Source organism: Canis aureus, chromosome 9 (assembly GCF_053574225.1).
Source record: "Canis aureus isolate CA01 chromosome 9, VMU_Caureus_v.1.0, whole genome shotgun sequence".
NCBI classification, from domain to species: Eukaryota; Metazoa; Chordata; class Mammalia; order Carnivora; family Canidae; genus Canis; species Canis aureus.
Window position 1 is genome coordinate 66,172,468 of NC_135619.1, and position 13,800 is coordinate 66,186,267.

General features: G+C 40.5%; 1 protein-coding gene across 12 annotated transcripts in view; it reads left to right on the forward strand.

The window, feature by feature from the left end:
* The window catches only part of UNC79 (unc-79 subunit of NALCN channel complex), a 238,665-nt gene extending 225,138 nt beyond the window's left edge, over positions 1–13,527 (forward strand). For all 12 annotated transcript variants that reach the window (XM_077910403.1, XM_077910396.1, XM_077910402.1 and 9 more), the window contains 4 exons: positions 916–1,113; positions 3,042–3,119; positions 11,136–11,177; positions 12,346–13,527. In XM_077910403.1, coding sequence (XP_077766529.1) covers positions 916–1,113; positions 3,042–3,119; positions 11,136–11,177; positions 12,346–12,546 — 519 coding nt within the window. In that variant the 3' untranslated portion in view covers positions 12,547–13,527. The remainder of the gene's footprint in view (positions 1–915; positions 1,114–3,041; positions 3,120–11,135; positions 11,178–12,345) is intronic.
* The last annotated feature ends 273 nt before the right edge of the window (positions 13,528–13,800 follow it).

Sequence of the window (13,800 nt, forward strand, 5' to 3'; positions counted from 1 at the left end):
TGAGCCTGCAAAGCAAAGCAGACACACTGTACTAATCAGTTCAGAGAAGTCAAGGATGCTTCTTTGAAAGCTTAGGCCAGTTCCAGGAAGTCATGGTGGGTTTGGGAGCAGCTGGGACATAGGCCAGAGCAAGCCAACTCTGTGATAAGCTAGAGCACCATCCAAATGGCCTGAATGATGTTTACAGAAGGAATCAGGCAGTCAGTTCCCAGTATTGCAGGCCAGATGTGTATTTGATTCCTAACAATAGTACTTTGTAATTTGTGACCTTGAAAAAGTCATTCAACCTCTCTGATCTCCAGTCTTTTTGTGTGTAAAATAGATGAGGAGATGGTTTGAAAATTATGGAAGTGATCTTTGAAAAGTCTTTATTTAGCTCGGTGTCTGGGGCATTGTTGTTGCTCACTCAGTCGGGGCTTACCCTGGTAGGAATACTGTCTTTGCTGCTGCCATTTCTCCTACTTGTAGTCGTGTGATTGAGAAGTGCTGGCAGTGAGTTCAGATGCACCATCTTATTCCTCCTGACGACAGGAGGGTCCTATTATCCCCATGTTACAGACAAGGAAATACCTGAAGGTGGTAAAATGGTTATCCTTCCTAATCTAGTTTAGAGAGGAGAATATCAGCGTCATTAAGGGACAAAGGGGTGGGTAGATGTGTTCTGAAACCAAGATGCCTTCTCTTTGAAAAGATGCTCATTTTTCTCTGAACGCAAGCCCACTGACCAAGTGAAAAGCAGGTTGTCTTCAGGTGGTAAATCACGAGTTTAACTTCTAGATCACTTCCTCTGCCTCAGATCACTGGAGGTAGACATGCTTTGGCTGTGCTGCTCAGGAGGCCAAGGCCCTGTGGGGCAGGCCCTGTGGAGCACTGCAGCCCGCCGAGAGGTAACGGCTCCTGTCTCCTCCTTTTCAGACCTCCGTGCTCCACATGTGCTCTCTCTTCCACGCATTTATCTTTGCTCAGCTCTGGACCGTATATTGCGAACAAAGTGCCGTAGCTACAAACATCCAAAGTCAGAATGAATTCAGCTTCACAGCGATACTTACCGCGCTAGAGTTTTGGAGCAGGGTAACGCCCAGCATCCTCCAGCTGATGGCCCATAACAAAGTGGTGAGTCCACGAATAAGTTTCTCCTTGTGGCTAAAAGGCGTGACCTACATCCAGTCCTCCCATTACCTGTTCTTTAAGGATCTCAATTGTAATATACCAATGGATGGGGGATTTTTCTGTTATAAACTGGATGTTCTGCTTGCATAATAATTTTGATGGAAATACAAAGCAAGCAAGTCAATTTAGTAAAAACAACTTTTGTTCACTCTCTTTAGTGCCAAAGAAAATTTATATGAAACTTCTACCTCTAAGAGCTGTTTCACACCTTAAAGTCAGGAGATTTTGGATTCCAAGACAATTTGGAAAAACCCCAGCCAATTGGGTCATCCTTTTGTGGTATTTAAGAGCAGATCAACCACATATGTTCATTCCACTCAGGGCTCAAAATCTGGAAAGAGTTTCCCCTCTTTGAGTTGCCCTGGGAGGACTTAAGCCCCTCAATCTTCAAATCCAGTTCAGTTTTAACTTGGATGGCTCACCAAGAAAGGGGCTGCCCTAAATCTTGCTGGAAAATACCTGGAGTATTGTTAGCATGAGCCCACATCATTGAGCAAGCTTGGATTACTCCTATGAAGTTAAGAGTGGAGGATATGTGGAGATGTGACAAGGAAGTTCTTTGATTCAGTTTGCTACTTTGGAGGATTCTCAGCTGGGAAAGCAGGAGTTAGTATCTTGGTTGTGGGGGCTTTATCAATCGAATTCTCATCTGTGAGGGACAGGAGTTCTGGAAGAGTGTATTGTAATGATGATTCCTCTATGCCCAGAAACCCAACGATGCACTGTCCACAAAAGGCATCCCGGAAATGACTTTTGATTGATTGATAATAGTCTAAGAAACATTTTCTCTCAGCTCTAATTGGAAAGGGGATTATATATTTCCTTCAGTGAAGCACTTCCTTGTCTTTGGGGAAGCAAATGTTATAAGGCAATTCTGTATGGAGAGAGGTTATTTTAGTTCAATTTAAAGGAAATTTATGTGACAGTTTTAGGGTGCACACACGGTTCTGAGATAAACATTTCCCAGATCATAGAGTCTGAGACTGAAGAAGAACTTAGAGAGCAAGCATTCTGTTCTGTAATTTTACAGGCAATGAAACTGGGACCTTAACTAGAGATTTGGTGTCTTTCTACTGTCATTAGTTTTTAGACACCATTAATACCTCTCTTCCAAATCTCTTGGTATGCAAAGGTTAGAAAATGAATCTGTTACAAATGAATTTTGTACAAATAATGCTAGTAATGAGTTTGGATGAGTTTTATCCTGAAAAACTTATTAAACTATATATGCCAGTCTGATAAAATCCTCTTGGAGTGTTCAAAATCCATCCTTAGGAATTTATTTTATTTTATTTTATTTATTTATTCATGAGAGACACAAAGAGAGAGGCAGAGACATAGGCAGAGGGAGAAGCAGGCTCCCCGCGGGGAGCCCCATGAGGGACTCCATCCTAGGATCCTGGGATCATGACCTGAGCCAAAGACAGACACTCAACCACTGAGCCACCCAGGTGCCCCCAGCCTTAGGAATTTCTGATGAGGAGCATCCTCTGCATTGTATTTTGAACCATCATCAACGTGGCTGCCTTGTTCTATAGAGAACAAAGCCACAAAGACAGGTGTGTAATAAGTGAACAGCCACTCCAGGCGAAGAAACTGGAGAAAGGGTCAAGATGGAGAAAAGAACCTACAGCCAAATTCTGTAGTTGGAAGGAGTGAAGCAAAAGGCATGTATCCTCTGGTAGGAATTGCATGCAGATGAGTGAGATTAATCCCTGAATTCCACTGGCAGCCCTGAGTCAGATAAAGAGGGCACAACTGATTGTAAAACCTCTGGAGCTCCTTAAAGCCAGGTTCTAGTTGAAATTCTAGAGGTTTCAAGGCTTCCGGATCACTGGGAGTGGAACTGATTTTCGTATTTGTTGTTTCAGATGGTAGAAATGGTGTGTCTCCATGTGATTAGTTTAATGGAGGCATTGCAAGAATGCAATTCAACAATTTTTGTCAAGGTAGGAAAATCTTATGATTTTTATAGACTGTTTCTTGCTGCTAAAAACAAATGTGGATTTACTTTGAATGTATCTTTGACGAGGAAAACAAAACTGATTTAATTTTGACTATCAGATTTGGGGACTGGAGAGTTCAGGCTCACATAACAACCCTTCCCCAAATGGTTATCATGTTATTTTTGCTCTTGCTCTACCACTGTGACTGACTCTAGCTGGATTAAAGATGTTGGACTGTGATTGCATGTTAACACAATTAATGAAAATATTACTGGAGAACGTTGATCTGAAAATGACCTTATAGTCCTATAAATTGGTTGGTGGCACCTCACCTTACAAGATATCCAGAAAACCAAGGAAAATAATCTTTCATTGTTTGATTTTGTAGCTAGAACTTTTTTCTAAGGTAAATTAATTTCATTTCCAATATTACTACTCTAAATCACTGTTTAGTGTATGAAAGTTTAAGTATTTGTCATCTGTCCAAGGACATCAGAGACATACTAGTGTGATAAATTTAGAGTAAAGAACTTAATTTCTCATTCTTTTTTTTTTTCTTCCCCCCTTCTTCCTTTTCTTCTATCCTTCCACCTCTCCGTCTTACTGATCATTAGTTAAAGATCTTTAATTTTAGGCATCCTACAAATTGTGTACTGGTATCTCATCATGCTTTAAAGTTGCATTTCCTTGTTGACAGATGACATTAAACATCTTTTCATATGCTCATTTGCCATCCATGTATCTGCTTGGTAAAGTATCTGTTAAAATTATTTGCCCTTTTTTTTTTTATTGGGATGGATCTTTTTCTCTTTTAATTGAATTTTAAGGCAGAAGTCCTTTATCAGATATGAGATTTGCAAAGATTTTCTCTGCAGTTGTCTTTTCATTATCTTAACAGTGTCTTGTGAAGAGCAGAAGGTCTTAATTTTGATGAAGTACCATTTATCAAATTTTTCTTTAATGGATCATGCTTTAATGTTGTATTTTTAAAAATCTTTGCCTAACCCAAGGAAAATTGAGATTCTTAACAATATTGAGTCTTCCAATCCATGAACACACTATATCTCTATATATTTTTTAAAAGCTTTGATTAACTTCTTCCAGCAATATCATGTAGATTCCATATGTAGGACTAGCATAGTTTTGTCAAATTTATCCCTACGTATATCATAGTTTTATGGTATTATAAGTGGTATGGACTTTTTATACTTAAATTTTTTATTGTTTGTTGGTAGTATTTAGAAATACAACTGATTTTATATTGACCTTTTACCCTGCAAACTGTTAAACTCATTTATTAGTGTTAGTTTTTTTTTTTGTAGATTTCATCAGCTTTTCTGTATAGACAGTTGTGTCATGTGTAAATAAAGGCAGTTTAATTTCTTCTTTTCCAGTCTTTATGCCTTTTATTTCTTTTTCTTATTGTATTGCTCTGGCTAGATCCTGTAGTCCAAGTTGAATAGAAGTCATGAGAGTGGGAAACCTTGCCTTGTTCCTAATCTTAGGAAGAAAGCATCCATCTTTGCTCATTAAATGTTAGCTGCCATAGGTACTCTTTGTCAAACTGAGCAAGGTTCCCTTCTATTCCTGGTCTGCTACAAATTTTTGTCAGGAATAAACCGTAGAACTTTTCAGATACTTTTCCTACATTTATTAAGATGGTTATTTGACTATTCTTTTTGACTGTTAACAAGGTAAACTTTATGGATTGATTTTTGCATGTTAAACTAATCTTGTGTTCCTGAGACAGACCATACTTGGTTGTGCTGTGTATTATTTATCCTTTTTATATCTTGTGGAATTCTATTTGCTAACGTTTTAAAATAATTTTTTGCATTGATGTTCACGAGGAATGTTGGGCTGTAAATCTCTTGGCTTGTGATAACTATTTTTGGTTTTGGTATCAGGGTAATGATGGCCTCAGAATGATTTGGGAAGTATTCCTTCCTTTTCTGCTTCTTGAAAAAGTTTGTGTAGATATGGTGGGTTTTTTTTCCCCCCCTTAAATATTTGATAGAACTCACCAGTAGAACTGCCTGGGCTTGAAATTTTCTTTGCAGAAGAGTTTTAAATTACAGATTCAATTGCTTCAATAGCTATAGGGCTATTTAAGTTATCTGTTTATTCTTGAGTAATCTTTAGGATACTGTATGTCTTTCAAAGAATTTATCCATTTCATCAAGGTAGTCAATTTTATTGGCAGAATATACTTTTAATATCTGTAGGATCAGTAGTATGCCACCTCTGTAATTCCTGACATTGGTGATTTGTGACTTTTCTTTTTTCCCCCTGGTCAGTCTGTATAGAGGCGTATCAATTTTAGTCAGTTTTTGATTAAAAAACAACAATAACCAGCTTTTGGGTTGTTTTCATTGATTTTCTCTCTGCATTTTATTTCATTGATTTCTGTTTATTCTTTCTTTTGATTACTTTAGATTTAATTCACTCTTGTCTATTATAAATAGTATATTTTTTTGTCTATCATAAATTTACCTCTAAGCCCTGGTTTAGCAGTATCCCACAATTCGATATATTGTGTTCTCATTTCTATTCAGTTCAAAATACTTGGGATCCCTGGGTGGCGCAGCGGTTTGGCGCCTGCCTTTGGCCCAGGGCGCGATCCTGGAGACCCGGGATCGAATCCCACATCGGGCTCCCGGTGCATGGAGCCTGCTTCTCCCTCTGCCTGTGTCTCTGCCTCTCTCTCTCTATCTGTGTGTGACTATCATAAATAAATAAAAATTAAAAAAAAAATACTTTCTAACTTCCCTTTTGCTTTCTATTTTAACTCATTTTCAGTTATTTAGAAATATGTTATTTATTTTCCAAATATTTGGGGATTTTCTATTATGGATTTTTAGTTCCATTTGTGGTCAGAGAACATACTGTATATAATTTTGGTTATTTTAAATTGAGATTTGTTTTATGGCCCAGAACATAGTCTATCTTGGTAAGTGCTCTGTGTGCACTGGAAAAGAATATCCCTTCTGCTTTTTTGGGGGGGTAGTTTCCTATGCTGCCAGGTTCTAGCTTATTAGTAGTGTTGTTCAAGTCTTCTGTGTCCTTCCTTCTGTCTACTTATTGTATCAATTATTGAGAAAGGGGTATTGAAATATCTCCATAACTGACTGTGGATTTGTTTATTCATTTTTTTCAGGTTTACCAGTGTTTGCTTCATGTATTATGAATCTCTGTTATTTGGTGCATAAATGTTTAAGATTAGTATGTCTTCTTAATAAAAGGGATTCTGAAGTGGCTGTCTTCATTCTCAGGAATCATCTGAGGAATCAAAGTGAACAGTACTTTGACATTAATAAAGGCAGTCTAGTTTTCTTTTGACTACTGTTAGGATGGTCTATTTTTTAACATCATTTTACCTTTTAACCTCTTTGTGTCTTTATGTTTATAGTCTATTTCTTAAAGGCAGCAGATAGCTAGATGTTGCATTTCTTTTAAATCCAGTCTGACAGTCCCTTCCTTTTAATTGGGAGTCTTTAAACCGTCTTCATTTAATGTGTTTTGTGCCATTGTTGGGCCTAAATCTATCACTTTGCAATTTGTTTTCTATATTTCCCATCTGTTTTATATCTTTTATTCTTTTTTTTTTTTTCCTTTTGCCTTCTGTTGGATTGAGTTTTTGACGATTACATTTTGGCTGTAATCTCCTCTTCCTTTTCTAGTTTCTTTTTCTTTTTTTTTTTTTTTAAGATTTATTTATTTATTTATTTGAGAGAGCAGAGGGAGAAAGAGAGAACACAAGTGAGGGAGGAGGGGCAGAGGCAGAGGGAGAAAGAAAAGCAGGCTCCCTGCTAAATAGAGAGTGTGATGTGGGGCTTGATCCCAGGACCCTGAGATCATGACCCAAGCCAAATGCAGACACTTAACCAACTGAGCCACCCAGGTGTCCCTCCAATTGATTGATTTTTATTCTCATTATAGGTCATCTTTTCCTGCTTTTTTGCATGCCTGGTAATTTTTTATTACATTCTTGAGATTTTGAAGTTGACTTTCTTGGGTACTGGATATTTTTGTATCCCTATAAATATTTTTGGGCTGTATTCTATGATACAGTTAAATTATTTAGAAGGATTTTTTTCCTTTTGAGACTTGCTTTTAAGCCTTGTCAGGTGATCAGAGCTGCATTTTGTCTAGAGCTAATATTTCTTTACTACTAAGGTAATAGCCTTCTGAGTATTCTGCTTGATATTCTGTTAAAGAACTTAAATTAAAAAAGGAAAAAAAGAATTGTCCACTCTAACTAGTTTGTGGAGACACAAATTATTGCTGGCACTGTGTGATCACCACTCATCTTTTTGGGTTGTTTTGTCTTCAGCCTTGGGTGGTTTCCTCACATGCATGCACTGGTCAGTAGTTAGCTGAAGATTCAAGGGGGACCCGTTATGGATCTTTCTGTGCAGCCCTCTCACCTCCAGTACTCTCTGCCTGACAAACTACACACCTCGGTCTCTCTAGACTCCCAGCTCCTTTTCCTCAACACAGGGAAACAGTCTCTGCCCAGGTCCTGGAAGCTTTCTAGGCAGTGAGCTAGGATAACTGTAGGGCTTGCCTTGTTTCCTCTCCCTCAGGGATCACTGTGCTGCACTGCTGATGCCCACGGTCTGAAAATCATTATTTCATATACTCCATATGGAATTTTAGTTGTTCCAGGCAGGAGGGTAAATCTGGTCTTTGTTATTCTATCTTTCCTGAAAGAGAGAATTTCACACCTAATTTTAGTTTTGAGAGCTAGAACAAGCATGGAGTGAAATGAATGCAGTCTAACTGGGCAGAAAGTCTTTAATTTTTTCCTGTAGCATAAACCAAGATAAGAGGAAAGGTATCAATTTTACTTTGGTGAAAAACAACCCATTTTTTTTAATATACATCAGTTTTCTGGATATCATTTCTAGAGAGGAAAAAAACCCCAACCAACTTTATTATAACATTACAGAACCCAGAATAAATTACATCTAATTCTTACTGACAGCTTTGTAGGAGCCACTAGCAAAAGAGAACTGAAATAAATGTTATTCAATAAGTCAAATTAGCATTCCTGAAATAGGATGACTGCTGGCTTATATAATGCTATCAATAATAATGAGATTTAACTTGAAGACTTGAAGTTATGAGATTCATAAATCACAAATCTGAAGGTCCTTTGCAGTTATATTTTAGAATGACATGTCACATGTTTCATAAATGGGCTAATAGCAAAAACCCTTCTAAAACCAACCTCACTATTCCTCTTGATTGCCTCATACAGGCCTTTAGCCCCAATAGCACTGGGAAAGGTATCCTCCCAGGGTCAGAGTACTTAGTGCTTCCTGCCTCCTACTCTGCTTGGTCCCTCAGGATCTTAACAGGAGGTTAGTTTGGGTCTTTCCTAAATAAGAGGCATACAGGTCTGCTCCATATTAAATAGATTAGAAGTCAACAAAAGAAGTTTGTAGGCATTAGGGCCCTTAGAGGGTTTTTTTTGTTTTGTTTTGTTTTTTTCTGTACAGACTGGAGAAGAAGTGGTTAGACTAGCTTACTTTTTCTCAATCAGAATGTTTACATGAGCCGGTCTTGCTAATGGCCAGAGAACATAGCCTTAACTGTCACTGATCTTTGTAATCCCACAGTTTGTTAATAAGGGTTGGTGGTTGGAGGAGGCAGAGAGAAAATGTCATTTCCTGATTTTTTTTTTAATTTTTTACATTTTCTGATATTTTGACTTTTAGTCCAGTTATATCATCTGGTACACACCATATGCTGTTCCAAACACAACATTCATGCTAGAGACAGTATTACATGGCTACATGACTCCAGGATGAGCACTGTGTTGAGGAACCAACATCAGTGGAAATCAAATTAGCAAATTGTATGTCTCAGCAGAATGTTCAAAGCAAAACAGCAGCCAGATTGGACCTTGGGAACAAAAACATAGAGAGAAATGTAATTTCTCAATTCACTAAGTTTTGTGTGTGTCTATGTGTGTGTGCTTGTGTGAATGTGTTGATGAGTTAAATGAACCTGCAGCCCGTGGCCATGACTAGTGAACAGAGAGGTCATTGGTACACTGTCCCCTCATCCCAGCAGCCCTCCTGCTAGTTCTTTCATTTCCTTCATGGCACAGCTCCTCCCGTTTGCCTAAGCTAGAAGCCTCAGCTTCTGCTTTGACCTTTTCCTCACTCCAAAGAGGGTCCTCAGACCCTCCCAGATTGTGTCTGCAGGCACCAACCACCCTTTTCCCTCTCCAAAGCCACCCCTGATCTTACCTGGACCATCGAGGCAGCCTCTACTCAAGCCTCAGCCTCCATTCTCCACATCCTTCCTCACCCTACCTTGCAGATTGCTGCCACTATGATTTGTTTGAAGCACATTTCGGCTCACAGTGAACAGGGCTCCCCTCTTCAGAACTTCTATTGGATTTGGAAATAAATCCAAATCCCCTAATGTGGCAACCCAGATCATCATGGGTGGATGGCGAGGGGCCTCACCTCTGCTTTTCTAAACTTGTTTTTCATGACCCTCTCCTGAGAGCCCATACTTCAGTATCACCTGAACCCCTACCACCTCCTCACCCCTTGGCACACTGCCACTTTGCTTCCTGAAGTGTGCCCTTGTATTCATTTGCTAGGGCTGCCCTGACAGTCATGCCCTACTAGTTAGTACCACAAACTAGGCAGCTGAAACGGAAACTTCTTATCCCACAGTTCTGGAAACCAGAAGTCCGTGACTGTGGCTAAGGGGTCAGCAGAGTTGTTCCTTCTGAGGGCTGTGAGGGAGAATCTGTTCCATCCTTCCCCCCTAACTTCTGGGGGTTGGTTGGCAATATTTGACGTTCTTTGGCTTGTAGACCCCTACCTGCATCTTTACCTTGTGCTTTCCCTGTGGGCATATCTGTGTCCTAATTTTCCCCTTTTTATAAGAGCATCAGCCATATTGGATTAGGAGCCCACCCCACCCTACCGTAAAATGACCTCATTTTGACTAATTACATCTGTATTGATCCCTCTTCCAAATAAGGTCACCTTCTAAAGCAGCGTGGGTAGGGACTACGGTGTCTATTTTGAGGGGGCACAATTGAGCCATGACAGCTGTACTCCTCTATTGAACAGGAGCAGAGGGTTGGAAGGAATACAGTGAAGAGGTATGATGCATGTTAGTGTATTAAAGATCTGAGCAGTGCTGTAATAAGGAACCTAGCATTTCCCAACTTGTTGGACCAGCGTCCCACCCCCATTTAAACCCACCAAACTGGAGTGCTGTGGAACAGACTCTGGAAAACACTATTTTGTCCCCAACTTCTGGATTTATGAGATGTTATGTTCTAGAAGGTAGAACCATGGCTGAGAGACCAGAGCAGGGAGAGGAGAGCTGCTGATGGACGGACACCTTGTGACCTCCAAGGAAGGGCACAGCAGAGAGGCAGCAGAAGGGCAAGGCTCCCCACATGCCCACAGTTTGAGCGCCTTGCTCTCTGGCCCGAGCAGGGCCCCTCCACTCGCCTGTGTGTGACAGTACTGTTCAGACCTCTGGCCCGTCTCTCTTGCTGTGTCCCACCTTCCAGATCACAGCCAGGCTCCTTCAGGGCTTGCTTTTTTCTGTCCCTGAAGCATCTCAGCCACTTCCCTGTGATATTTTCTTAACAATAGAGTCACCATCCTACTCAGAGACTCAATTTTAGAGATCCTGTGGAGGAAATTCTGTTTCAAGAAAGTGAGGATTTAATTAAATAAATACACATTTAATTTCCCGTGTGTGGTAGCTTTCAAGAGACAATCAGTCATTTACTGTAAAGTGTGTGTTTCAAGCACTCATGGGGGCACTTATTAACCTCCCAATGCCACCTTCTCAGCGGGATTTGGCCTCAGAAAGATGTTTTTCCGATAATGGATCACTCCGCAGCAGGGTCCCATCCTTTTGTGATGTTAAAGGGGTTCTGTGTGCCCTGCTTTCCTGAGCAGTAAGCGACGCTTATGGGGGTGGGGATGGAGAACGCTAATAACAAGGCTTCTGTGTTTCTCCACACAGCTGATACCTATGTGGTTGCCAATGATTCAGTCAAATATCAAGGTAAGTTGTCCCTGGGTGGACTGGAAGCTGAATTACCTCCAGAGAAGGTCATAACATTCACAGGGTTCAGTGGTGCTCCACTAACTATTGGAGAAAGGTGAAGTCACCCTGCTCCTGGCCTCAGGGGGCTGATCAAGCAGGAGTCTCTGTGGGCCCAGGAAGAGGCTGCAGGCCCAGGTGACAGCAGAAGCCATGGTCGTATTATTCACTGTCGATGAGGGTGTGGGTGGAGGGGCATCTGAGTCTGAGCAAGGCTCAGAATACAGGCCTGGCCACTAAAATAGGCTTTTTGTGGGGCACCTGGCTGGCTCAGTCGGATAGATTTTGCAACTCGATCTCAGGGTTGTGAGTTCAAGCCCCACGTTGGGTGTAGAGATTACTTAAAATAAATGTAATAAATAAACTCTAAAGAAAGACCAAAATGGACTTTTTGTGACAGGAAGAATTCTATTAAGAAAGGCTAACATTGAACGAATGACCCAACCGAGCCAGAAGGGAAGGGACCTGCTCCCTCGTTCCACATGTCATTCTTTTACTGTGAAAACCATTCCTTCTTCCAGATTGTCCCTCCTCCATCCCACCCCTCCCCTGCCCCAGCTTTAGGGAAATCTGTGGCCAACAGGGCTCACCACCCAGCTTCTTCATGTGCATAAACATGAGAACAGAGAGACTGTGATCATGATTAAAATGTAATGAGTGACTCTCATGTGCCCACTTCTGTCTTAAACCCTCCATTAGCTCACATATCCGTAATAAAACAAAAACCCCATGAAGTATGACTTTCCCCAGTTTGCCCATAAGAAAATCCAAACACAGACTGAAAAACCTCATTCCCAGAATTGTCCCCAGAGGAGCTAGGGTCTGAACCTGGGGCGCTGGCAGCGGAGCACAGGCCTGTGTGGTGACCGGCTCCAGGAGGACAGGAGTATATGTCAGCCCACACACGGCGTGCCAGCTCCAGATTCCCGCTGCACTGAACGAGTCAAGATGGGAGTGGCATTACTCAGACAGATCTGGGCCTTTAGAGTCACGGTTCCTTGCCTGTGTCACCGGCCCCACACACAGCTGAGTTCTGCCTGCGGAAGAAGCCCAGGCTGGCACTCCCTGGGTGGACCGGGAACATTTGAAGGCAAGAAACTAAACTAGCTATCTCACCCTTCCTTAACAGCACTTATCTGCGGGACTCCAGCTTCGCCTCCAGGCCATTCAGAACAACGTGAACCATCACAGCCTAAGGACGCCCCCAGGCTCGGCCCCGAGCAGCGCCGGCCTGGCAGCCCTCCGCAAGTGGCTGCAGTGCACTCAGTTCAAAATGGCCCAGGTGGAGATCCAGTCCTCAGATGCGGCCTCCCAATTTTATCCTCTATGAGTGGACTCCTCGGCTCTCAGTGTCAACACTCTGGTTTAGCAATAATGGGTTTCAAAACAAAAACAATTTGATCCAAGCAGGTTGGGGAACATATTGGTACTGTACATTCTCTTTCTAGTTTAGTAAAAAGACGTGCAAAGGCCGGAGAGGGCCAAAATGAAGCTTTCTTGCTACACATATTTCTGATGACTCCTTGGGCTATCTGATTAAGTGTTTCCTTACATTATTTTTTAAAAACCAAATCATTTTTCTTTAACTAACTTCTATTTTTTTTAAGAAAAAAAAAATAGACTGGTGGGTACTCACAGAAAAGTTGTATAAGTCCCCCTGTTGCTATTTTTGATGATAGAGAATAAATAGGGTTTTTGAAACCTTTGTAGTGTTTTTTCTTAAAATCCACTCTTGGCAATGCAATAAAAAAAAACCCGTCACCATAAGCCAGTGACACTTGACTGAAGCTTTTTGTCATTATCCTGGGAAAAAGTGGCAGCTTGCAAGGACCATTACAAAGTGCACTTAGAAATTAGGTGGTTAAACTGTGCCAATTGTTTTCTTTGTTTTATAATATCATTTTCCAAAACTGTCCAGTAAGTTTTATTATTTTTAAAACTAATTTTTCAACTCATTAGTTCTAGGCTGTACTTTTCTTGTAAGCTTTATGATAACCACTTTAGTTTTGTGAATAATAAATTTTATTCTTTTGTTAACACTTGTATACAATTCAATTTAAAACTGTAGATTGCATACTGGACCAGACGATTCCCCACGCTGGCACAGAGCACTGCACCCGGAGTTATGTTTCATAAAATGGAATTTTAATAGTGTAAGAGCACCAAGATTTATCAGCACTTCTACTTAGCATTTGACTGTGCATTCACAAATGATATTTCTCTTCTCTATCCCTGTAATGCACTGACTACAAGAAGACTTACTATACATTTAAGCTGTATATTGACATGCTATTAAATGCATTTTTTATTATCTCTGTGAGCCTGGGGTTTTTTAAAATCAGTTTATACCTTTCTTGTAAACTTTGAAAACTTCTAACTTCCCTTAAAACTAAAGTCTAGTTATCGAGAAGAAAGGCCTTTCTTTCAGGTCACTTGGTAAGAGAAGTACACAATTTATCTGAAGTTGTTCTCCAGGAAGGAACTCGAGGGCACAAGGCTATTTATTTATTTATTTATTTATGTTGGTTATTATTAAGAGGTCTCTCTTTTCTGCTGGGAATTCTGATACCTTCATGCTTCTCAG